Source organism: Arachis hypogaea, chromosome 14 (genome assembly GCF_003086295.3).
Source record: "Arachis hypogaea cultivar Tifrunner chromosome 14, arahy.Tifrunner.gnm2.J5K5, whole genome shotgun sequence".
NCBI classification, from domain to species: domain Eukaryota; kingdom Viridiplantae; phylum Streptophyta; class Magnoliopsida; order Fabales; family Fabaceae; genus Arachis; species Arachis hypogaea.
In genome coordinates, this window is record NC_092049.1 from 138109701 (window position 1) to 138134819 (window position 25119).

General features: G+C 33.7%; 3 protein-coding genes across 7 annotated transcripts; 1 reads left to right on the forward strand and 2 right to left on the reverse strand.

Moving 5' to 3' along the window:
- The first annotated feature begins 3736 nt into the window (after positions 1-3736).
- LOC112744536 (EID1-like F-box protein 2) lies at positions 3737-6240 on the forward strand. Of its 2 annotated transcripts, XM_025794198.3 has the most exons (4): positions 3737-3908; positions 3989-4082; positions 4661-5439; positions 5936-6240. In XM_025794198.3, exon 3 carries the CDS (start codon positions 4672-4674, stop codon positions 5422-5424), a length of 753 nt encoding a protein of 250 aa, XP_025649983.1. In that variant the 5' UTR covers positions 3737-3908; positions 3989-4082; positions 4661-4671; the 3' UTR covers positions 5425-5439; positions 5936-6240. The 2 variants fall into 2 exon arrangements, with proteins under 2 accessions (XP_025649983.1, XP_025649982.1); XM_025794197.3 differs by lacking the exon at positions 3989-4082 and having other exon boundaries at positions 3774-3908.
- A 784-nt stretch (positions 6241-7024) lies between these two features.
- LOC112744537 (chaperone protein ClpB3, chloroplastic) lies at positions 7025-12530 on the reverse strand. Its single transcript, XM_025794200.3, has 10 exons — positions 11999-12530; positions 11494-11712; positions 11084-11321; positions 10747-10942; positions 10293-10347; positions 9877-10027; positions 9312-9620; positions 8878-9143; positions 7723-8649; positions 7025-7527 (listed from the first exon to the last, which is right to left on the reverse strand). Exons 1-10 carry the CDS (start codon positions 12245-12247, stop codon positions 7195-7197), a joined length of 2943 nt encoding a protein of 980 aa, XP_025649985.1. The 5' UTR covers positions 12248-12530; the 3' UTR covers positions 7025-7194.
- Positions 12531-19876: 7346 nt separating this feature from the next.
- Positions 19877-22706, reverse strand: LOC112744538 (uncharacterized). 4 transcript variants are annotated; one of them, XR_011871482.1, is made up of 5 exons: positions 22618-22706; positions 22274-22506; positions 21899-22034; positions 20410-20547; positions 19877-20299 (listed from the first exon to the last, which is right to left on the reverse strand). XR_011871482.1 is itself a non-coding variant. In XM_025794201.3 (4 exons), the coding sequence occupies exons 1-4, from the start codon at positions 22394-22396 to the stop codon at positions 20798-20800; spliced, it is 345 nt and encodes a 114-aa protein (XP_025649986.1). In that variant the 5' UTR covers positions 22397-22533; the 3' UTR covers positions 20686-20797. The 4 variants fall into 4 exon arrangements, 1 of the variants encoding a protein (XP_025649986.1); XR_003172827.2 differs by lacking the exon at positions 22618-22706 and adding an exon at positions 22123-22191 and having other exon boundaries at positions 22274-22470; XR_003172828.2 differs by lacking the exon at positions 22618-22706 and having other exon boundaries at positions 22274-22536.
- Between the last annotated feature and the right edge of the window lie 2413 nt (positions 22707-25119).

Consider the following 25119-nt stretch of genomic DNA (forward strand, 5'->3'; position numbering starts at 1 on the left):
TTATCACCTTCTTTTTTTGGCTCCGTTACTCTTTTCCTCTTACCACCAACAGCCCCTATACTACTGTCAAAATCACTTCCATCACTCTCCAACCCAGCTGGTGGAGGTTTATATAATACATCTTCGGTGCTCTCATACCTATCATCCGATGAAGAGGATGTCTTTAATTCCTTTAATATTTCATCCACATCCACTTCATCGTCACCATCCTTGCCAGCATCATCTACTACCTCCGGAGCATCAACGGGGTGGTCAAAGTAAATGTGGAACTCGAGAGACTGTTGGTCCTTCACTAAGTTATCCCGCATTGCATTGATCCCTGCGTCCCCGGTTAACTCGTTCAGCCCAGACTCAAGCAACCCACTTGTTCGATCATACCAGTATACTGCCTTGTACGACTGGTATCCCAAACCCTTAAATAAGGTTACAAGGTCCCCGAAGTTCACAAAATCTAGGTCCATCTCCGAGAACCTCTCTTCTTTATCATTCTGATAAACAAGAACACCATCACTACCTCTCACAAAGCTACCTCCGTGGTGAAAAACTGGCACCACAAAAACATCCACCATCTGAAATTTACCAACAAACAACTATGTGTCAATACTACATTACATTCAAAATTTATTACATAACCCCCCATTGCCCTAACACAATACCTCCTACGACTACTACACATCATGCTCTAAAAACTATTTTTTGCCCTCATTACACCACTGTTACACACACTGTCAACATGCACGCATGATCACTTCACCCTTAGTACAAACTACAGAAACTTCAGGAGTAAGGAAGGCGATCTTACCTTGAAAGGAAGACGGCAGTGCTAACCTCCACAGTAACCTTCTTTCTTGCCTTCGACAGCTAATTTACCGAACGCCGATTGCTCTTTCACGTAGTGCAATTTTTGGAAGGAGAAACAGGGGGAGGAATTTTGATCGTTTTGGTGTTATGTGTATTGCGTGTGTGAGTTATGCTTAGTTTCGAAAGGTTGGGGAGAAACGGCTGCGTTTTGGGCTCTGAGGACATATTTGTCCTCTTTTGGAAAGCCCAGCCGATGTGGCAGCCCGTTACGGCCAGCTCAGCGCCACGGAGCCACGTCACCATTTTCCGTCAGGGCTAAACGGAGACACTCTAACGGAGGGGTAAAAATGTCTAGTTTTCTGGGGGGTCAGGGACATTAACGTATTTCCCAACCATCGAGGACGAAAAAGTCCGCGGTAAAAAAGGTCAGGGACGAATTTGTCATTTACTCTATTATTATTAATTCATAGTTAGCTTCGAATTCCTCTTCACTGTCATTATTATTTTCTTCCCAATCTATATCCCTGAGCTCATCAACATTGACCTCCTCTCCAACCTCGCCCAACTCTGACTGCTGTTCGAACTCAACGTACAGCTCTATCATCGGCACATGAAATTGAGTTTGTTGATAAATACATAACATCTGCTGCATACTGGCATCGTCAGTGATGGGCATCATTTGAAACTGTATCAGCCCACCAAATACTTGTACAGGATTCTTGTATAAAATATTGCTCACCTTTTTTGAAATGTGGCTTTGAATGTTATTACAAAGTCCATTTTGCAACTCTACAAAACTCATGGTACATGGAATAGCAAATGACAACGGACATTCACAAACAAAAGTTATTCCTCATGTGTGTTTAGTATAACCTCACCGTTATAATATACTCGTAAATTTGCAATATTTTCCATAACTGCAATCTCACCTAATCCGATTTTTTTGACACACCTGACTGCCAAAAAAACTCAGCACTACGACATATGTGTAAGAAAGAAGAATACAATGAGTAAAAATGGAGTAAGGCAAGCTGAATGAGAGTGTTGCTTCGTATTTATAGGCCGGACCCTTGTTTAAAATATTTTTTTAAAACAAAACGCAACATACGTTTTTAGTTTCTCCAAAAAAAAAAGCTGACAGCCCATAAAACGCAACCTGCGTTTATGAAAAAGCTGACACCAAAAAATAAAACACAAGATGCGTTTTGTTACTTCAAAAAAACTTTTTTTTATGCCCACATCAAAACGTAGCCTACGATTAGGTTAAAAGGAAATTTAAAAAAAAAATTAAAATGTTTTGAAAAAACAAAACGCATGCTGCGTTTGTCTTTTTCTCTCAAAAAATAAAATAAAATAAATAAAAACAAAGCTAAGCGTAACCCACGTTTTGAGTAACTTCCATAGCAGTGGAAATATTGGTCATGCATCCATTTTATTGGACAACACCAATACCAAACCCATAATGAAAAAAATGAGCCCTTTCAATTCCCTTCCACAATGAATAATCAATATTTCAATTTAGTTCAAGATCCAACCAAGCCCTATTATATCCATCCAAGTGAAAATCTACCTTAGTCTTGATTATCCCTATTCTCACATAAAACAACTACCATTCATGGAATAAATCATTCACTGTGACTATAATTTTCAAAAATAAATATGAATTTCTTATCGGCAGTTTCGTCTGTACTTCCTTCCGGCAGTTCCGTCCGCGCTTCCTTCCGGTAGTTCCGTCTGCGCCTTCTTCCGGCAGTTCCGTCTGCGCCTTCTCCCCGCAGTTGCCTTCATTCCGGTAGTTCCGTCCGTGCTTTCTTTCAGCAGTTCCGTCTGCACTTCTTTCTGACAATTCTGTCTGCATTTTGTTTCAGCAGTTCCATCTACACTTTTATTGCGCTCTACGTGCGCTCTCTAAAGATTATTCTTATCACACTCTATGCGTTCTCTTTGAAGATCACTCTTACTCTTATCGTGCTCTTTGAAAATCACTCTTCATCTTTTTTTTTTTTCATAGTTTTATTATATATAATAACAACAACAATAATCAATAAAGTCTTATTCTATTAAATAATATCAGGTATATAAATTAAAAAAAAAACTTTAATTGCCATTGAGTTTTTTTTTATTTCTACAATAACTATCTATACAAAAATCTCTTTTAACTATTTTGTATATAATTTTATTTTAACCTTTTTTTATCTTTCAACATTTGTCGTCTTCTATCACATTCATGTTCTTGATTGAATATTCAATTGATTTTTTCTTTATCCAAACTAGATGATTAGATCCTGCTTCATATAACATGTTTTCTGGTCATATTCATTAAAATTTAGATACAATAATGGTCATTGGAGTGAGTGAGATTTTGAAAAATGAAAATATCTCAGAAGCCTACTTTGGTTTGAGTGTTTGACATAAGCAAACACACAAGCAAAACAGTTACACAAAGATATTTATATTTTTAATCACAAAATTGGAAAAGGGAACTGAAACTTGGAGCATTCTGGAGCTGCCACGTTGCTACTTGAGCCAACAAAAATATTTGGTTCCTACTTCCGACACAAAAAAATCTAAACTTTTTACAAATTACTATTTTTTTATCCTCTTTTGTTGGATCAAAAACGATGTTGTGGTGCTTCAAGCACACGCCATATTACGAAAATGACCTTCCCCTTATTACGCTAACGCCACGTGCACACGCTTATATTACCAAATTAAACTCGCTCTGTAAGAGCGACACGTGCCCCTTCCTTGGTTTACGAAAATGACCTTTCAGTTGGTACGCGAATGACACGTCATGGATAATGGACCCCACAGAACCAAAATCCACAATGCCACATCACTATGATGACGTGTCATTGGACAGGTGTCTCTTTTTAACTGGGCCTTGTTTCTTAAGGCGATTCTACCAACACCGTGCACTCTATGATTGAAAAAAATGGATATATTTACAGTTATCGTTGCAAATTGAAATCGTAGCTAGAAAACTATCTTCTTCGTTTTGAAGTTTGAACTCTCTGTTTCTCTCTGCATTTGAAAGTAACTACCTTGTTACCTTTATTTAATTCTTCTATGAAGTTTTTGTTTGACCAAATTGACCCTGCTGTTAGGTGAGTTACTCAACTAACTTGCTTCTTCTTCCTTGGAAGTTCTTATATTTATGTGTGTTGATCTTTGGTGTTTTTCTTAGCTTTGTGTTCTTTTCCGAATGGTTCCGGTGGTGGGTTTTTTCTGGGGTTATAAGGTTTGGAGGCTACGCTGAAAGCAGGGTGAATTGAACTGAGGTGACGGGAATTCTTTTCTTTTATGATTCAAGTTTTTATCTTTTTGATATTTTTGAAGTTGCTGTCACCAATTCCTCTCCTAAGTTCAATGCTTGGGTTTTGGGTTGATTTTTCATCATCTGGGGCTTGAAGGGTTTTGGAAATCTCTAATTTTGCCTGAATTGTAGTAGGAATTCACTTTTGTTTTGTCTCTAAGAGGAACCGTGTTGAAGTTTCTGTGATCCTTTCTTGGCTTTTTTCATGTGTTTGGTTGAGAACTTGAGAAAATGTAGTACTCCTCCATCCATGAATAATTGTTGGGGTGAGAAAATAAACAAAACTGAATGCTATACATTAAGTTTTGGTTGTACCAAATTTCTCTCTTGAATAGTTCATGGATGGACGTTCTAGAATATTCCGTTTTCAAGTTAGGGGTTTAGCATCGTTCGGTATTGGTTTCATTAGTTGATATTTACTTGATTCCATGAAGTAACTTGGTGTGTAGGCTTTCTCATATTCGTTGATATTTGATACCATAAAGTTTTTCAACAAAGAGTTGTTATAACTTATAATAATTTATTGAGAATTTTTCTTGCCAGGTGATGAAAAAATGATCCTCAATAAGCAGTACCGATGCATACACTCGGCTAGCTGCCAATGCACTAAAGGGCATATAAGTGAAGATGTGATATTCTTATTGTTTCATAATTTGAATTGGAATCCCAAGCTAATTGCAACTTTTTCATGTGTGTGCAAATGGTTTGATGATCTTGCCAAGAGAGTTCTATGGAAAGAGTTTTGTCGAACGAGGGCTCCAAGGATGATCCGTGATCTGCAATCCGGTGTGAGCCACATTGTTGATGGGAATTGGAGGGCCCTAGGAAAGCTGCTTATATACTGTACAGGATGCACACATGGTACCTTGTTCGGTCAAATTGGTATCCCCGGTCACTTTGTTTATCAGACTCGGTTTTCTAGAACTTCAGGGAAGAGCTTTCTTTTGCGACGATGCAGAACCGATGTTCTGTATGTGTCCTATCCTTGTGAGCATCCAGACCAAGGTGAAGATAAAAATATAGGATTTTTCCGTGGCGTGTTTAAGTCGTTCGGAACTTCCAAGGTCAGAAAGATGCTTATTAACAAGGCTGCAGAACTCCATCCTACACAAGTTTGCATTTATTGCAAGGCGAAGTTGTGGAACATGCGGCAGGCCAGAATGATCCCTCAAAGTGCTAGTTCCTGGTTGGGTTCCTATGAAGATGGTGTTGAGTATTATGTGTGCCTCAACGGCCACATGCTTGGGACATGCACCTTGTTACCATTGTCTGATTCAGAAGAGGTATCCTCATCAGAGGAGGAATAGTTAACTGATTCTTAGGTACTTTCTCTCTGCTTATTTATGTTTACATATATATATATATATCCATAAGAGTTCTTCATGATAGAAGTATAAAAGGATACTGTGGAAGATTTAGTTGGACAGTGGCATCCTCATTTCAACATATAATCCCTAAATACAATTTGTATTATTAGCACTTCCTCACCCAAGATTTTGTTGTTTCTCTTCTAATGCTAGAACTTGGCCTCACTTTAGGCTCAATTATCATGCTATTTGGTGGGTTTGTTAAATTTTATTTTTATTTTGGATCATTATCATGTTTAGTGCTGACTTTGATGATTGAATTTGAAGGATTTCCTTGCACTAAATTTATACATTTGGTAAAATTAGGCCTTTTTGCTATACCGTATAAGGTCTGATAGTATTGGTCAATATTAATAAACAAATTTTTATAGTTATATGGTCTTATCCATTCTTGAAGGTATATGTGATAACTGCTGTATTGCTCATAGCATCTCTCGTTGTCTTTGAACAGATTGGCAGCAAGTCCTGACAAGAAGGTTGAACTTCTGTGTCAGATTTCTCTTCAAGTGCACCATTACCATTTAGCTTTGAGCTTTAGGTTGTGGTGTGTCAAATCATGCCAGCATTTCCCAGGAAGGACCATGATGCTGAGAACCAACATTTCTTGTGAATTTTGGCATGGATGGTTGTTAGTCATTACTGCTAACTATGTGATATACCATGTATCGAGTGAGATTTTGTTGATGTAACACTTTCTCAGTATACCATGAGGATTCATTAGCATGTTATCAGAATCGCCACAAAATCTTTTCACTAGTTTTGTAGACTTTTATCGAGTTAAAATTAGTTTAGACTGAAAAGTACAAACCTAATCTACTTTCCTAAATGCTCCTTCCATTTCTTTTTATTTGTTGGTGCATTCTTAAATTATTTAAGTTTGTCTTATAAGTTTGTTAAAAATTTTAAAAGTATTTCTAAGAATTTCAAAAATATCTCTAAATAAGTAGGAGGGTTTGAGGTCAGAGAAAAACATATTTTGAAAATGATTATGATGGTGAATAGTTTTTTAAAGGGTAACATTGGAAAAAATGTTGACTATTTTGACCAGAAGAATTTGGATATAGAGATAAGATTGATGCAAATTGAAAACATTAAAAACAAAATTAAAATAAATTAAATTTTAAGAGTAATTTTGAAATTTTGAATAAATTTTAAAAACAAAAAGTATACTTTCTTTATTTATTAATTAAAGATATATTAATCTCACTAGATAAAGCTTTGTTGTTGTTATTAATTGAAAGATATATTAAAAAGTGTAACAAATAAAGAGAATAAGAAAGGACACATCTCAGAAAATGAATATGTTGACAGAAGAACGGGATTAAAAGTAAAGCTGATTATTGCGTAACGGAGTTCTGCAGTCGGGAAAATTTTGACCAAAACCGTGATTTAACATCCAAGTTCGGCACAGCTTAAAAACAAACTAAGCCTTGTTCATATTTAGCACTGTTAACATCACGAATTATGATGGGTTAATTTACTAATCTCACAGTAGATATGTTATTAGATAATATTTACAATACTTTTTGGAAGACAAATGTGAATTATGAAGTGTTGTATTTGTATTGATCATTGGTCACTAAGCAATTTTGTTACTATATATTTGATGCAAACTATACCAGGATCATTATTCAATCGGTTTAACAAAACCAATATACACTCAAATTTATGACACTTAGCATGTGATGCAATAAGGAACTATAAAGCCTTTCAAGATGTCTGTGGAAAAGGTTCCAAGCTGTCTTGAGTGGAAGGTTCTGCTGAATCAGGTTCAATCTTCCTAAAAGTAAGCTTTTGTTGGGGAAGTTGGCCGTTGGAAAATGCTGTGACCTCTGTGTCTATTAAGATTGTGTCTTCATCCTTGAATTCTCCTCTAAGAATGCCCTTGGCAAGTTCATTCTCTACATTCTGCTGAATCACTCGCTTTACTGGCCTTGCACCATAGTTTGGATCATACCCTAGACTTCCAAGAAGTTCAATAGCAGCATCTGTCACCTTGATTTTCATCTTCTTGTCCGAAATTCTCTTCTGCACGCGCTCCAACTGTAATTGACAAGAGGAGGAGTGTGTTAGACCATCGACTGTAACATGAAACTTCGAATTTTAACAGGTCAAGAATGTAGTTAGCATCAATCATAGACTGATCAAGCACGCTAATCCTAATGAGAATCATCAATTAATTTGGATATTAGAGAAATTTTCAAGTGTAGCTGAGAATGTACTTGGTAGTTAAATTACCTGTAACCTCACAATGCTACTAATTTGTTCACGATCTAGAGGCTGGAAAACAATATACTCATCAACTCTGTTCATGAACTCTGGGCGGAAAACAGCTCTTGCTGCGTCCAGTACGCGCTGCTTTATGGTTTCATAAGTTGATTCTTTCGACTCGGTCTCATCATCAGTGTTGATTATGTATTGGGATCCAACATTCGAGGTCATAATGATAACTGTGTTAGTAAAACTCACTGTGCGGCCCTGCGAGTCGGTCACTCTTCCATCATCCAAGATTTGAAGGAATACATTGAAAACATCCGCATGTGCCTTCTCGATCTCGTCAAACAGAATAACAGCATAAGGTCTGCGGCGAACCGTCTCAGTAAGTTGACCTCCCTCTTCATACCCAACATATCCAGGTGGAGCTCCAATCAATCTTGAAACTGCATGCTTTTCCATGTACTCACTCATATCGATTCTTACAAGTGCTTCTTCTGTGTTGAACAAGTAGGAAGCAAGTGCCTTAGCCAGTTCTGTCTTTCCCACACCCGTTGGTCCCATAAACATGAAACTAGCAATTGGACGATGAGGATCCGAAAGACCTGCTCTTGACCGTTGGATTGCCTCGGCTACTGCCCTAACAGCAGGGTCTTGACCGACCACACGCTTATGGAGCACATCTTCCAAATACAACAACTTCTCCCTCTCTGATTGTTGTAGTTTTGAAACAGGTATACCTGTCCACTTGCTTACAATTTCGGCAATATCATTTCCTGTAACTTCCTCCCTCAGCATAGACTGGCCGGAGCTCATGTATTCATCCAACTCCTTCTCTGCAGTTTCCAGTTGCCGTTGCAAGGAGTTCAGACTGCCATACTTTAATTCAGCAGCACGGTTAAGATCATACTCCCTCTCAGCCTGTTGGATCTCAAGATTCACCCTGTCTATCTGCATATGTAGAGATTAACCAACGATGAGTATCTGCTATTGATGTTCAATTACAAGAAAGTAATCTTTTTACATGATTAAATTTATATTCAATTATAATCAACAACACCACCTGTTTACTAACATGTTATTTAAGTTGATATAGACACAAGTACAAAACAAATTTCACATACATTTCATCAATCTATTTTAAACAAGAGAGTGAACACTTGAATAAAAATAACACACCTCTTCTTTGATTGATTGAATTCGAGTCATTACTGACTTTTCATGCTCCCACTGTTCAGTGAGCTCAGCCTGTTTCTCTTTCAAAAGAGAGAGCTCTGTCTCGAGACGATTTAGCCTGTCTCTTGAGGCCTTATCTGTATCATTTGTTAGAGAGAGTCGCTCCATCTCTAGTTTCAAGACTGACCGGTTGATCTCGTCAAGTGCAGTAGGTTTAGAAGTAATTTCCATTTTCAGTTTGGCAGCGGCTTCATCAACCAGATCAATAGCTGCAATTTGACAGTAGCTAGGAGTGAGCGTCTAACGTCTTATACATTATAAGCATCATTGATGCCAGAAAAGAAAATTGACTTAGAAGTGTAATAAAGGAGGATAAGCCAGAAGCATATATTGCTCATATAAAACTAATCTTTTGCGAATGCATAGACTATTATTACCTTTGTCAGGCAAAAATCTTCCACTGATATATCGATCTGAGAGAATTGCAGCTTCCACAAGTGCACTGTCCGAAATTCGGACCCCATGATGAAGCTCATACCTTTCCCGCAGCCCCCTCAGTATTGAAATAGTATCTTCAACTGTAGGTTGGTCGACATAAACTTGCTGAAAACGACGCTCTAGAGCTGGGTCCTTCTCAATATACTTGCGATACTCATCTAATGTTGTAGCGCCAATACAACGCAGCTCTCCCCGACCAAGCATAGGCTTTAAAAGATTACCAGCATCCATAGCACCATTTGTGGCACCTATAATATGATGGATTAAAATTGCAATCAAATCCAACGTTCTACATGTTAATTTCAAAATCACACCACTTGGCATAAACTGGGAATATAAGTAATATATTAGGAAGAGAACATCATCTAATATCATAACCTCCACTAATCTAAAGTCTTGGAAGATAAAACAATTTGTGATTAGGGGTCTACTATAGACCTTTCAAGCAACTTTAAGCATACCTAAAAATCAGCTATCTGAAAGAGGAAAGTTGAAGCTTATTACCTGCCCCAACAACTGTGTGGATCTCATCAATAAAAAGGATTGTCTGACCCTCAGATTCTGTTACTTCTTTAAGGACAGCTTTTAGCCTGTCCTCAAATTCTCCCCGGTACTTTGCTCCAGCAATAAGTGCACCCATATCAAGTGATATAAGCTGAAACAAGAAAAGCAAATAAGATCAACTTTACAACTCCAAGAAATTATGCAAACTTAAACGAGGAGGATTAGGGGGGAAAACATTAATGTTCCTTTTAAAAATGAATTAAACCAATGATGGTAGAGGATACAATAGTGATCATGACATATTGACATCAACATTTTAAACCGAATTAGAAACATAAATGCATTGTTCGGTTCCTTTCCTTCCCCCTTCTTACCGACTCTCAAGAATAGCCCCAGAATTTGGATAAAGCACATACCCTACGGTTCATTAAAGCCTGAGGAACATCTCCTTGCACAATTCTCTGAGCAAGCCTGTTACCAAGGAAGGATTAGGTCAATATGTAGAAGGTAGTAAGTAATATTAACAAGCGCATCCAGACCAAGATCAAAGTGAGAACAGAATCACTTGAATCAATCACAGATGCCAACCTCTTAAACACAGTAACACACACCCTATTTTTAAGAAGTATTTTCACAAGTATTGTGAACTTATAGCCAAGTTTAATTTATTTTCTTAATTTTCAAAATGAATATATACCATCATAAGTTTAAATAAAATTATGTCATTTTCAACGTGATTCACAGGTTCCATTGCCAGTATTTATGAACTATGCTGGACAGTAAAATGAAGGCCTTCAAATATAGCAACTCATTAAAAATATAATTCATTTTCCAGCCAAAGTGACAGCAAAGATGAGACCTAGCACTCACCCTTCAGAAATTGCAGTCTTTCCTACACCAGGCTCACCAATTAGCACAGGATTGTTCTTTGTCCTCCTGGAGAGAATCTGGATGCACCGACGTATTTCGTCATCTCTTCCTATGACTGGGTCAAGTTTTCCCGCTTTAGCCATTGCTGTCAAATCTTTCCCATATTTTTCCAAGGCTTCATACTTCCCCTCCGGATCTACAACAAATAAAAAATTATGCTCGAACAAGATGAAATGCTGACAAGGGTATGTAACGTACAGATCCTAACACCTTAGAGAGACATACATTGTACATTAGCATTTGTCATATGTAAAAGACAAATGGAAAATAGCATTACCTTGGTCAATAACTGACTGGCGTCCCCTAACAGACTCTATTGCAGATTTTAGCGTCTGCTGCGATATTTGGAAATCTCTAAATAACTGCTTCCCGAAACGTTGATCTTGGGTAAAACCAAGAAGGAAGTGTTCAACTGAAACAAATGAATCCCCATATTCTTTCTTGTAGTCCCTGGCTCTCTGAATCAATGCCTCCAAATCACGCCCCAACATTGAACCAGCTGATTCCCCTAGAACCTAACATATTTTGACACAGGTTAAACAACTAAATTCCCAGTATTCAGATAACAGAACCATAAACAATGAACAACTATCTTATCCTCTAATGAGTAGCAAAAACCAGCCAACAAAATGCAACAATACAAGCTATCATATTATAGTTCAAACTTGCTCTACTTTAGTCAATTACCTTGGGTTGCCTCTGAATGTACTTGTCAGTAGCTTCTAGAAGCCGAGTGTTATCAACTCCAGCCTTGGAAAAAATCCTGCGAGCAAGACCATTCTTTTGCTCCAACAAAGCCTTCATCAAGTGCTCAGTCTCCACAATCTGATGCTTGTTCTCCTTCGCCACCTCCGGCGAGGAAACTATCGCCTGCCACGCCATTTCGGTGAACTCTTGCTGCGTAATCTGCCATTACATAAAAGCCAAAAACATCATCCCCTGCATCCCACAAGCTTCAACCAAAGTACCAAATCCCAAATACCATAAAAAAAACAAGATATAACCAAGATTCCACATTAATTTTGATTGCAAAGAAGCTGAGAAAATCACCGACGTGATTAGTTTGTTGAGCTAGGTTAGTTGGTTAGTTAGTTATATTACTATAATTAGCTACACAAGTAGCTCCATTACAATCAATTGCAAGGTTATACACTGAAACTGAATGAAATTTGAAGCAAATATGAAATGTTACCCTTCCACTTGAAGCTTCACAGCGAACAGAGAAACGTTGGGGATTGCTATGAGTTGTTGTCCGAAACCCATTTGCAAAATGGTTCCTTTTGGTGATGGGAAGCGATCTCAGGAAGTTGAAGGGCTTTGAAGGGAAAGCAAGGGAGGAGTAGCGAGGATTAGAAAGAAGAGCACGGTGGTTCCTGCTGCATGAAATTGGAACAGAGTGGGAAAGTGAAGAGAGACCCGGAAACGACGTCGTAGAAGCCATGGGTAGAAAAAAAAGATAGTGTTGGTTAGCAGTTAGTAGCAGCTGAAATGAAGAGTGAAGAGTGAGAGAATTAATTGATTAAAGAAGCTGAGAACTTTAACGTTGCTTGCGCAGTGAGGAGAAGAAAAGAAGAATTAAAAGAGAAAAAGAAGAGAGTTGGAGTGAGTGTGGAGCATTCGGGGAGGTTCCATCACATTCCAAATTTTGGAAGCGTTCTTGTCTCTCTCTTTCACAGTTGAGTCCCGTCGTGAAAATGACGTCAACACTCGCCGAGGATTTCATCCTTTCTGGAATCAGACACGTGGATTCGTGTTTAAGATATCCCGGGCCCAATTTCCCCGCCAAATAAAAGGTCCATGTCATGTGTTTATTTAAAAAAAAAAAAATTGGTAGTCTAATAAAATGGCTCATTTTTTTTTCATATAAAAATATTATTGGTGTTTTTAACGGGAACAGTAGCATATAGGTTCAGTTTAGATACAGTTTAATTAATTTTTTTTAAAAAAATAGTTTAAATAATAAATAACTATATTAAAAGTAGCTTATAAATAAGTTATTTTGTATTTGAATTTTTAGTTTTAAAAGTGCTTATTTTATAGAAATGTGATAACAAATAGTAGTATTAGGAAAAAAGTCATTTTTAAGTCAAAAGCTCAAAAAAATCACTTTTAAAACTTCTCAAACGGACCCTTAGTATATTTGTAGATCACTAAACTTGTCAGTTGGGCAGCTGCAATACATGAAAGATGTGACTCAACACGTAGAGGCGTGTTGTCAACAGTCAACACGTGGAAGGCATGCTGACTCAGCACGTGGGAGCGTGATGTCGACTTGTTGCACTCTGATTAGTTGGCAATGCAACACGTAGTCTGCGTGTTGAGTGTTCTTCCTATATAAGGCAAACTCTCAGTACCATTTCATTGCAAAAAGGAGAGCTGTTTAAATGTGTTTCTGGTGTAATGGAGAGTACCACAAATTTGATAGTGTATCACAACAGTAAAATTATACGGATCGAAATACTCATAAGGAAGTGAGTTTTGTGAGTGAGACTCCATTTTCGTTTGTGGTTCCATGCACCATGACATTCATAGAACTTTAGAACGGTCTTTGTCAAAGTATGGAGAATGATATGTTGAAGAGAGTGAGCAATATTCTGTACCGGAATCCCATTATAATTTTTGGTGGTCTAAATCAATTTGATATTATGCCGATCATTAACGAAGCAAGAATGCAAAATATGTTCCATATCCACCGACTGACTCAAGTACGATAGCCAAAGATTGAGTTGTATGTTGATTTTGAAAATGTAGAAAAAAATGGGATTGAACATGATTCAGATATAGAGGATGATCGAGTTGAAGTGTACGAAGGAATGAACAGTGATAGCGAAGAGGATTTCGAAGCTATTTATGAAGCCGGCAACGAAGACGAGAATGGTGATATGTGGAAAGTGAGGTAGTAATGGAGAATGTAGTGGAGCCGCCCGCAGTTAGTCAACTAATGGACGTTCCACCTTTTATGCGTAACTTAGATCTTAACGCCATGCATGCATCAAAATTTTTTGAATATGCAAACATAGATAGTAAAGTGTGAGTCTCTGACCACCACCTTTCCACGAGAGCAGATAGCAAAGGATAATAACCTTTAATCACTCCAATTCTCGAAACGTGGTAGAATTCTGTTGCTCATAAGGCGTCTTCTACCATCGAATTTTATGTCTCCGGTACATCAAATTTACGGACCATAAGATTCTTATTAAACTGGTGCAACAAAATATATTTATTTATTAAATATATTTATTAGTTTAAAGGAACGAAGATTATAACAAACAATTATTTATTATACTAAAATAAAAATATTATATCATACTATTTATTTACTAGTGTAAATACTTTATTAAAAAATTTATTTATTAATAATTATATTATTTATTATTTTTAATAAACAGAAAATAAAATATAATAATATTATTATCCTCAAATAATTATTGTAACAAATAATCGAAGAAAAATATTTTTTATATTTATATTATTTATTTATTTTCAAAAATAAAAAAATATTTATTAATATTTTTATTAATAATCATAAATAAAAAAATATTTATTTATTAAAATATTAAAAATAAATAAAATATTTATTTTCATAAATAAAAAATATAAATATTTATTAAATAAATACAAGAACAAAAATTTGAAAAATAATAATATTTATTTATTTATTAATATTTAAATTATTTATTAAATCTACAAAAAATAATCACATTATAACAAAAAAATTCAAAAAAATATATACTCATATTTATATTATTTTTTATTTATTAATTATAAATATAAAATAAAATAATATTATACTAGAAAAATAAAAATATTATTCGAAAATAGTTTAATATTTATATTATTTATTAAATTTAATAAATAATACTAAATACAAATAAAAATAATAATACTAGAATAGTAATGCTATATTATCATATGATATTAACACTAAAAAAATAATATTAAATAAAATTAAAAGATTTTAAATACATAAAAAGTAAAATTTATGAAGTAATTATCCAAATAATTGCTAATATGTTATTTGGGTACCATATAATTACGTACTATTTTTAATTAATACAAACTTATAATATTTTTTTTATGTATAATCATTCTTTTTTTTCAACATATTACTAACTCTCTTCCTCTTCTTCGCAGAACCTCCACTGCCAAATCCCTATCTTCTCCTACTTCGAATTTTGTTGAATGCTGAAGGAGGGTTGAGCTCAATTTAAAGAGTTTCAACTCTGCGTTGCTTGTTTCTGGAGAAATGAGATGTCCCCTGTATGCAGACACAGTTCCAACACACCCTCTTCATGTTAAAAAAAAACCTCTACGATTCTTTGTAAACGTGCGAGAATCTCTGCGAAAATTGCGTGGAATCTCTGAGTAGCATGCCTCCGTGTGTTGTTCGATAGTGACGAATTTTGGCTCACACTGACGGCGTTGTGTTAACACGCCTCTGCATGTTGAGTTCACCCACAAATATGTAAAACACCCCAATTATTAATATTGGGCAAATACATCATTTTTGTTCCCTTTCTATATGAAAAGTAAATTCCGTAATAAAATCTATCATTATTAATTTAAATATGGAAAAGTATATGGAACCAAAAGGTTATCAGTCAAAAACTAAACAAAACCACATTAATTTATATTAATAATTAATTTTAAATATTTTAAATTCAAAAAATTTAAAATTAATTAAGTAAACCTAATTAAAACCTATAAAAGCCTTCCTCTTCTCTCTCACATTAACCTAATTAAAACTTATAAAAGCCTTCCTCGCCGGTACATCTTTCGCCGTCGTCGTCGCCGCCACCACAGCCACAGCAACAAATCATGATATCGGTTTTGTCACCTACATTATCACCAATGCACAACCAACACATTAATTCTTCACGTTCTTCATCTTATTCTTCTTCGCTTTGTTCTTCAGCATGTGCAACACCAGAGAGAGATTTTGTTGAAGAAGAAGAAGATACTCATGGTAATGCTGTTACTGAATCACCTTTACTTTCGCCACTTTCATTGCCACCCAATAGAGCTCTGGAGGAGAAAACCCTAATTGCAAATTTGGACTCATCTTCTTCATCACCACAAAGGGTTTCGGAAACATACGAAGCTGCATCACCAAGGAATTCTAATGTCTTCAATGGAAGTAGAAAGTCTTCCTCATCTCAGCATCAGCAAGGGTTTCTAATGGTTCCAATGGAAGTAGAAAATCTTTGTCACGATCAGCATCGTTAGATAGGGTTTTGAAGTAGAAAGTCTTCCTCATTCATTCTCATCAATCCAATCCATTCTCACATGCATTGTGTGTGTTTTTCTTAATATAATACAATATGGATCTTGATGATGATGCAGGTATATTTGTACGGAGGTCAGGTTACATCTTGGAAGAATGAACTTGGGGAAGAATTGCTATTTGTCAGTATTAATTATATAAAAACATTCATTTAATATGAAAAAAACATCCTAATACTTAACAAAAGAAACCTCTAATTATATTTTAACAAAAATAATTAAATATCTATAAAATTTAAAAAAAATAAAAAAAGAAACATTCAATTATATTTTAGCAAAAAATAATTAAATATCTATAAAATTTAAAAAAAATATATGAAATTCTTAAAGAAATAGAGACATTCACATTTGCAATACAAAAAAATTCGAAAAATATATAAAAGAACATCCATTTAGTATGAAAAAGAAACATTCTGATATTTAGCAGAAGAAACATCGATATATATTAACTCGTAGAGATTTTGGATTCACCCAAAGGTATTTGGCTGGTTTTTGGCTAATACCCTTTTGGTTCCCTAGCATTGCTCTTTAAATATAACAAAAATGAGGATTTGTTTAATGAGTGATGCTACATGTACAAATTTTTTTTTACAGTTAAATCCAATTAAGTTGGCTCAACTACAATAAAAATCACTTTCAAAATAAAAAATGAAATGCGTGATACACGTTATGCAGTACTCCACTAGCGCACAATTTAAAGAACTTGCACTACATGTACAAGTTTTTCTACACTTTTTGCAGCACACAAATTTTTGTTGTGAGCACACAAATTTGAAAGCATAACACAATAATTTTTGAAGTATAGCACACAAAAATTGGCATGTAACATAAACTTATCGATATAACACACACATTTTTGCACATAGTATACAAATTTTTGAATTATAACACATTTTTAAAGCACAGCACACAAGTTTTTACTACACTAAAATTTATATGTATATTCTTTTATTGAATTTTGTTATACATTTATTTTTTTCTCTTTTTTTTTCATAGTGTGTAAACCAGTCACCATTCATTGCAAACTAATGTTATTACAGGTTCTATTTTTCAAAAAAAAACACACACACACACAAAAAGGTGTTGTTGACATTCTTTTTAAGTATGTCATCATGACTCATGGTTATTAACTCTGATGTGCAGTTCTAACATTTTTTTGTGGTTAGGATTCATAGAGTGCGGCACGACAATCTTTTAGTGCACCCAACACCTCTCCTTTGTATTTATGGAATGCTACCCTTAAATGCAAGATGTGAAATTTAGCTTTGAATGTAATGGCTCTTGAAAAGTTTAACGATCGCCTCGTCTTTCTTGCAATTGTCTATCAACACTGCAAACACCATATTACATCACATGTGTAAATCAAAATAAAGCGAAACAACACATATCCCTTCATTTTCACAGCACACAAGTGATCGAAGTTAATAGCTTGGTAGCTCACACTAACTTGACAAATATCATTAAATAAATTCTGGTTTATCATAGCACACAAATTTTTAAACGTAACACACATTTTTGTTCAATATAGCACACACACAAATTCACATATATAACACAAAAATCAGAATTATAGAATAACACTAATTTTTCAAACAATTCAATTAAAAAAACACTAAGAACATCATAAATAACCATAATCAAGAAAAAAAAATATATACAATAACACATAAATATTGAGTATAGAAAAATAATACAAGTAATCAAAACTAATAGCCTAGTAACTCACTAATTTATCACAAATCATTAAACAAATTTTGGTTTATTACATCACACAAATATTTAAGCACAGTACACATTTTTATTCAACATAGCACATAAATTCATACATATAGTACACAAATATTGAACATAGAAAAATAATGTAAAATGTAATCATACCTTTTCAATTTCACTTAATAAAGAAGATACATTCGATTCACAAAGAAAATGAAATACAACAACAACAAGAAGACAACCTTAAGAAAAGAAAAAAGAAAAAAACGAAGGCAACGGTGATAATGACAGCAGCGACGACGACGATAATGGTAGTGACAGACTAACAGCAGCAACAATAATGACATTGAATTTTGAGAAAAGGATGAATGCTATGAGAGTTTCAAGAACTCTAGAATAAAAATGAAAGAGAAGCTATTTAGAAAAGTAACGAATGAAAGAAGAACAGAAAAAAAAAACTTATAAACGTAGAAAACTAAAATTACTGCATTGATCATTATGCAGTTCTGTGTTATGAGAGTTTTAGACTAGCACATATATAGTAGTATAGATAACATACAGGAGCCATTAGAGAGTGCACAACATAATAACTAACTCTCATAACTAACTAACTAGTTTTCCTAATTAAATCCCCCCTAAAAATGAGGTACGATTTGGTACGTACCCTCAGTTTGGATCTGAATTTGTCTAATAAGCTTAAAGATGGTGGCTTTGTAAGAAGGTATGTGAGTTGATCATAGGAGAGAATGTGCATCACATAGATATTTTTTTATTGATAAGGTCACAAAGAAAATGCAAATCAAGTTCTAGATGCTTGCAACGTGATGGGGTTGTCTGTTAAGAGACACACTAATTGATTGTCACAGTAGATGGTAGGGGAAATAATTTGAAGAATATAGAGCTCTGCTAGTAGTTACTGAAGAGACATAAATTTCAGTTTTAGCAGCACACACACTGCTTGATATTCTGTCTTTGTAATACTTCTGCTAACTTTTGTCTATTTGTTGTTTCTCCATGATATGAGATTGTCACCAAAATAAATACAGAAGCTCATGATGCTCTTACGTAATCAATATTGCCATCCCAGTTAGCATTTGCGAAGGATATAAGACGAAAATTAGCAGATTTAGTGAATAACAGACCATGATCAAGAGTACCTTTGAGATAACAAAAAATACGCTTAATGCATTTCCAGTGATAAAGAGAGCGATGATGCATGAACTGCACCATTCTATTAACGGCAAAGGTTAAATCAGGGCGAGTTAAGGTCAAATATTGTAGATCACCAATAATTAAGTGATATTCTTTTGGGTTACCAAAAGAAGGAAGAAAAGAAATTTGAATGAAAAAAGAAGAAAGAAGAGGAGGAGGAGGAGGAGGAGGTGATCATGGTGATGACAACGGCGACGATAACGAAAGAGAAATATGAGGAAAAAGGAAAAAGAGGAGGAGAAGAAGAAGAAACAACAACGATATAAGAAGAAGCCTATGAAAAAGAAGAAGAAAAACAACCCGCGTAGATGTGAACCACGTTTAATCAACTTGGTTGGTCTTAGTTAGCTATTTTGCTTAGTTTTACAGCTTTATTATTTGGTAAAGAAGAGACAGAGAGAGCACTAAAAGAAAAATTATTTTTAATGGCCATTTATTTTTTCTTTTAACGGCAATAAAAATAGCCGCTAATACATTTATCGGCAATTATAACATTTGCCGGTAAAGACTTTTTTAATGGCCGCAAAAAGTATATAACTTTTAGCGGCCATTTTCTTAGCAATTTATATGGTTACCAAAAGTAATTCTAAAATTGCAATGTTATTCACTTTTAGTAACCATTACTATTGCCGCCAAAACCTATTTTATTGGCAATTTATATGGCCACTAAAAATTATTCTAAAATTGTAATATTATTCACTTTTAGTTGTCATTACTATTACCGCTAAAATCTTAAGACTTTTTTTAGTTATATCATACTCATTTTCTTAGAAGTAACAAACTATCTTTTTTTTTTCTAGAATCTCAATTATTTTTGCTAACAATTATTATCATTATGCATATATAAATATACTGAAATTAATTAATACAAAATGAGATATTTCATTAAACTCAAATATTGATACATAAATTTCTCTTAAAAAGTAATAAATCATGTTACAAATCTAAACAACAAAAAATGCTACGAGCCTATAATTATGTTAAAAGTAATATTATGAACATTATAGTCACCAAACACATTAACAGAGTAACAATGTTAACTTGAAACTGAAATATTATGCTACAAAGTGGTAAACTTAGCATCTTTAGACTCGAGGGAAGGCCAAAGCTTCACTAGGTTTAGAATCAACAGCCATGTCCATGCGAGCAACAAAGAAGTGTTGATGAACTGGAGCATATAGACTTGGAGCAATCATGGTTCCATATTTTCGAAGCTCTCCAGGCATTATTGCTCCTAAGCTGGGAATTCCAATAAGCTTAACTATTTGGCTTCAATCTTTCCGTCCTGGAGCAACAAAAACCATCACTTTCAACAATGTTTAAAGAGTGATCACTTGATATTAGTGAATTTGTGCAACAAGAAAAAGGCAAATTAAACTGTGATATTCTACTTACCTGATAAAAATGCCAAAAAAAATGCATGCTTATAGTTAGCCACCATGCATATAAACAATACCGAAAGCTTTCTAGACCTTCGAACTTTTGCTAAGCCAGTTTTTCAGTCTTGATGCTTCTAAAGAATTTCATGATCCTCTTCATGCAAACATACACAAAGATAAGAATGAAAGAAGTGTCAACATAAACTTATAAGTTTTTGAGTCTGCAATAAACACCAATAAATTATACTAAAAAGGTAGGAATGAAAGAAGTGCCAACATACACAAAGATGTTTTCAAGAGAATAAATGTGAAGCTTAGATATAACGAAACAATAAGATTCCCAATAAGTTCTTCTGAGATATTTCAATAATCTTTTTCTCCTCTGAACCATCGCTATCAAACCTTTACGAGAATGCACATCCTAAATCATGATAGAATGAATCAAGTAAGGTATATGAGAGTACTATGCTAAGAAAGATTTTCACCATGTAATCCAAGATAAAAATCGAAGGGTCAAGAGACGGGTTGAAATAAAAATAGTGGTGACATTGCACAAGAGGGATCTCAAGGGTGAACTAATAAGATGGATCATGGCAAGACTGCAAAAGTGCAAATTGAATTAAGAAGCAATCTTATGACTAGCAATAATAATACACTATTTTTCATTCATTTGATATACTGGTAGTAAGAATGCATATTTGGACCATTGGTTTTTATCTATAACTTTACATACATACAGCTTAATAGAAGTCCAACCAAACAGATGAAACATGTCTCCATAGCTGAAGATGAAACATGTGGAAGAGCTGAGAGCCACAAAAGAATTCACCTATGCTATGATCCTATGCTAAATCACATTTTATGTTTGAATTGTTTCAATCTATAATGAAGAGTTCACCTATTAGCAAAATCAATAGCCTAAAGAACAGTGAGGATGAGAGTCCTAATGTGAAGTACAGGGCTATTAATTTATGCACGACAGCATATACAACATATTAATGATTGGTTTTATGCCTTAACCATTGTTCTCAAAATGACCAATTCTATAACATATTAACCAAAAAGCACTACCATTACCAATTGAATTTAATTTTTATGCATGTGAGCATGGTCACCGTAGCAAAAATAACTAATTTTCAAAACCGTCATTTAAAAAGTCGTCTAAATACGCGAATATAATTGGATGAATGTGTAAGTTTTTTTAGACTGTCAGTGCATGCATCAAAAATTAACCTTCATTACTATAGAGTGAAAATTAGCAACATTAGCATTTTTTCTTCACAAGAATAAGCTGAATGGTAGCAACATTCACTCTTGCTAGCACTCCCCACAATGACTAAAATATTTGTAAAACTAAAAACATTTGTATAATTCAAAACACGCTGAATTAAGTAAAACAGAAAGGAACTACCAAAGAAAAATGGACACACTAATTAAATTTTCTAAAAGCACAGGTGACTACAAGAAGGAAAATAAATAAATAAAATAAAATAAAATAAAAATACCAGAGGGAGGAGGCTCTTGAATGGGGCATAAATTTCCTCTCCTTGGTAAGATCCCACTCTGATAGCAGAGGCTTGAGTCAGAGACCCAAAGTGATTCGCTTGTTGGATCTTGTCCTTCGTTGCCCATGAAATTCCCCTGAACACAATACACACAATTTCCACACCATTATTTCTCAATAATCATAAAAAAATAAAACAAAAAACTGCTGGGAAATGAAACTAACTATCGATTTGCAATAACGCCACCAGTGAGTTTGATGCCATTGTTTCCACCCCACCCAACAAGCATTACACTGAGCATTAAAAAAAAAATCAGAAATGAAACAAAAAAGTGAAAATAAAATGTTTTGGAATTTGGATCTTGATTATGTGTACCCCAATTTTAGTGTTGTTGAGCATCCATTGAGTCAGGGTTAAGGAGCATGGTGAGCCCATAATCAGTAAGACAGGATTCGAAGTCCGAACCCAGCAAGACATTAGAAGATTTAAGGTTTCCATGAGTTAAGCCAGGGTTTTGGTGGATGTAGAGTAGGGCGGTCGCGAGATCTTGGCGATTTTGAGGCAGGATGTCCAATGAAGAGGCTTTCCTCCACCGGATGTTTTTGATCCTACATTGTTACATTCATCAGAAGATTAACAGAGGAAGAGAACAAAGTAATTATCAGAAATCTAGAGATGAAGTTTACTAATAACACTGCAGTATTAGAAGTATAACTTGCCTTAATTTATCCTAAGTAATCACAATTATAAGCTTAAATAGTCCTTATTTTTCCATTGTACATAGTATGATGGTGTTGTCTATGGTGTCTAGTTGTGTTCGGTACTAAGTGTGGTTATACCAAGTTGACCTGTAATGATGCAACACATGGTGAATTGACTAACAAATATGTGGCTATTATTGAGGCATGGTAACTCTGCTAATTAAGAATGGTAACTTTGAGTGTGCGTAGAAAATTTCACTTTTCACTTTTGTGGGATGTTAAAATAATATTTTTTTTTATTTATAAAATATAATTTTTTTATAACTTTTTAAAAAAAATTAATTTATTTTAAATTTTTGTGTTAATTAATGTTAAATTTATTAATTTTTTAAAAAAAATAAATTATTTTTTACAAAAATATCTTCTAACAAAAATTTTATTTTTTTTGTCATTAAATTTTGGACAATTTACGTAAATAAATTGTTATATCTTCAAAATTATGTAAATGCATTGTTTCCAAAATGAAAATGCAAATACATTTTTTTATGTATCTATAGAAACCGTTACTGGCAGTAGCGGTTTAGGGTTACACAAAATTCGCTGCTGCCAACCGCAGATTATTTTGAAATGTGGCAGCATGGAAACTGCTGAAGCATATTGGGACACGTGAATAAACCGCTGGAGACAGCAGCGGTTTACGTTAAGTATGAGTTGTGTTTTTTACTATTGATTTGCATTTGAGGTTCTAGCTAAATGAATTTTTTTTTATTTGTGCAATTTTGTTGTCTTATACCAAAAGCTAATGTAATGAAAAAATAAAAGTTATAGCTAGTGCCTGCTTAATTTTGGTATGAGCTATTTGGTGCACTTAAAGTTTGGAGGAGGATAATTTATTGAGCAAGTTCAACAGTATTAAGATCAACTTTTCACCTTTATCGACTCAATAATAGTTTGATTTGTCACAAAAAAAATACTACTTTAAAAAAAATAATAGTTTTAATATATTTTCAATAATTTTTAAATTATTAAATTGTGATTTTACCAAAATTTTTGTTAACAATTATAGTTATATTTTACTATTAATTTTCTGATATCAATATATATTATTTTAACATTAAATAAAAAAATTGGTAAGATTATTTTTTGATATCAGTATATATTAATTGTTATACATATTAACCATGGTAATTTTTTTTTTATTTAATGTTAAAAGAATATATATTGATATCGAAAATTAATAGTAAAATATAAAAATAATTCTTAATTAAAATTTTGATAAAATTATAATTTAATAATTAAAAAATTATTGAAGAATATCTTAGAGAAAAATAATTTAATTATTAAATTTTTTTAAAAATATTTTAGTAAAAATACAATTTAATTAATAAAAAAATTTATTAAAAAATATTTTGATAAGTAAAATTTAATAAAAATAAAATAAAATTTTTACTAAAGAATATTTTTATAAAAATAATTTATTTTTTTTAAAAATAAATAAAGTTAACACAAAAATTTAAAATTAATTAAAAATAATATTTTTTAAAAATTATAAGAGAAGATAACGTATATTTTACAAATAATTACTGTGTTTAGATATTTAAATGCAAATAAGAACAACAACATATATTTTACCTGTCACTATTTTATTAGTTAGTCAACCCATAATCACTGCTAGCCGCCACTATCGCGGCCACCGGAATCGCAGCCTAGTATGATATCTTGATTTAGAATTCTAGTTCTTTAAAAGGATCAAAATGACATATAGAAATAGGCACGTGGCTGGTTTCTAATAAGAGGGCACGTGGCTGGTTTCTACATAACATGTTTTAGAAGGGACAATGACAGAACTAAGGTTCTTAATTAATTTACTATATATCATGCTCAACAATACTAATGGTTTAACAATCCATTGATAAGAACCATTCCTGTTCTCATGAACAAGCTCCGTGGTTTCGTAGTTGTACACGGACTGAATCTCATCCTCACTGCTAATAATCTTCACATTTTTTTACCGTATTCATCTTCACTATTAAGATGCAAATAGGCTAAAGAATTAAAAAGATACACCAAATCAATAAATCAATCAAATTTAAAGAAATAGGAGTCCAATGCTAACAATGGTTACAAGGTTAATGACAGTTCAGACATATCATCAATCATTTTGTCTTTTGAAAAAGTAAGTTACTTTGCTCAAATCCAAAATGGAACAAATATTAGAAAAAATAAATTACCTGCAATATAACTAGGATGCAATTGAAAAAAAAAAAGGGATTTTAAAAGTAGCATAAGGTAAAATGAAAGAGACTAATAACCTGTGAAGAGATAATTTTACATTCGTCTTTTTGTTGGCTTAATAGAAAAAAGGAGTATTACATAAATTGATTATTAACTAAAGTACAGTTACAAATAATGCACTTAAAAACTTAAAATTTTACTATAAATTAAACAGAACAAACGACAAATTTTTTTATCTCAATACAAACTATGACTCAATATGATATTCTATTTAGTACCAAGTTA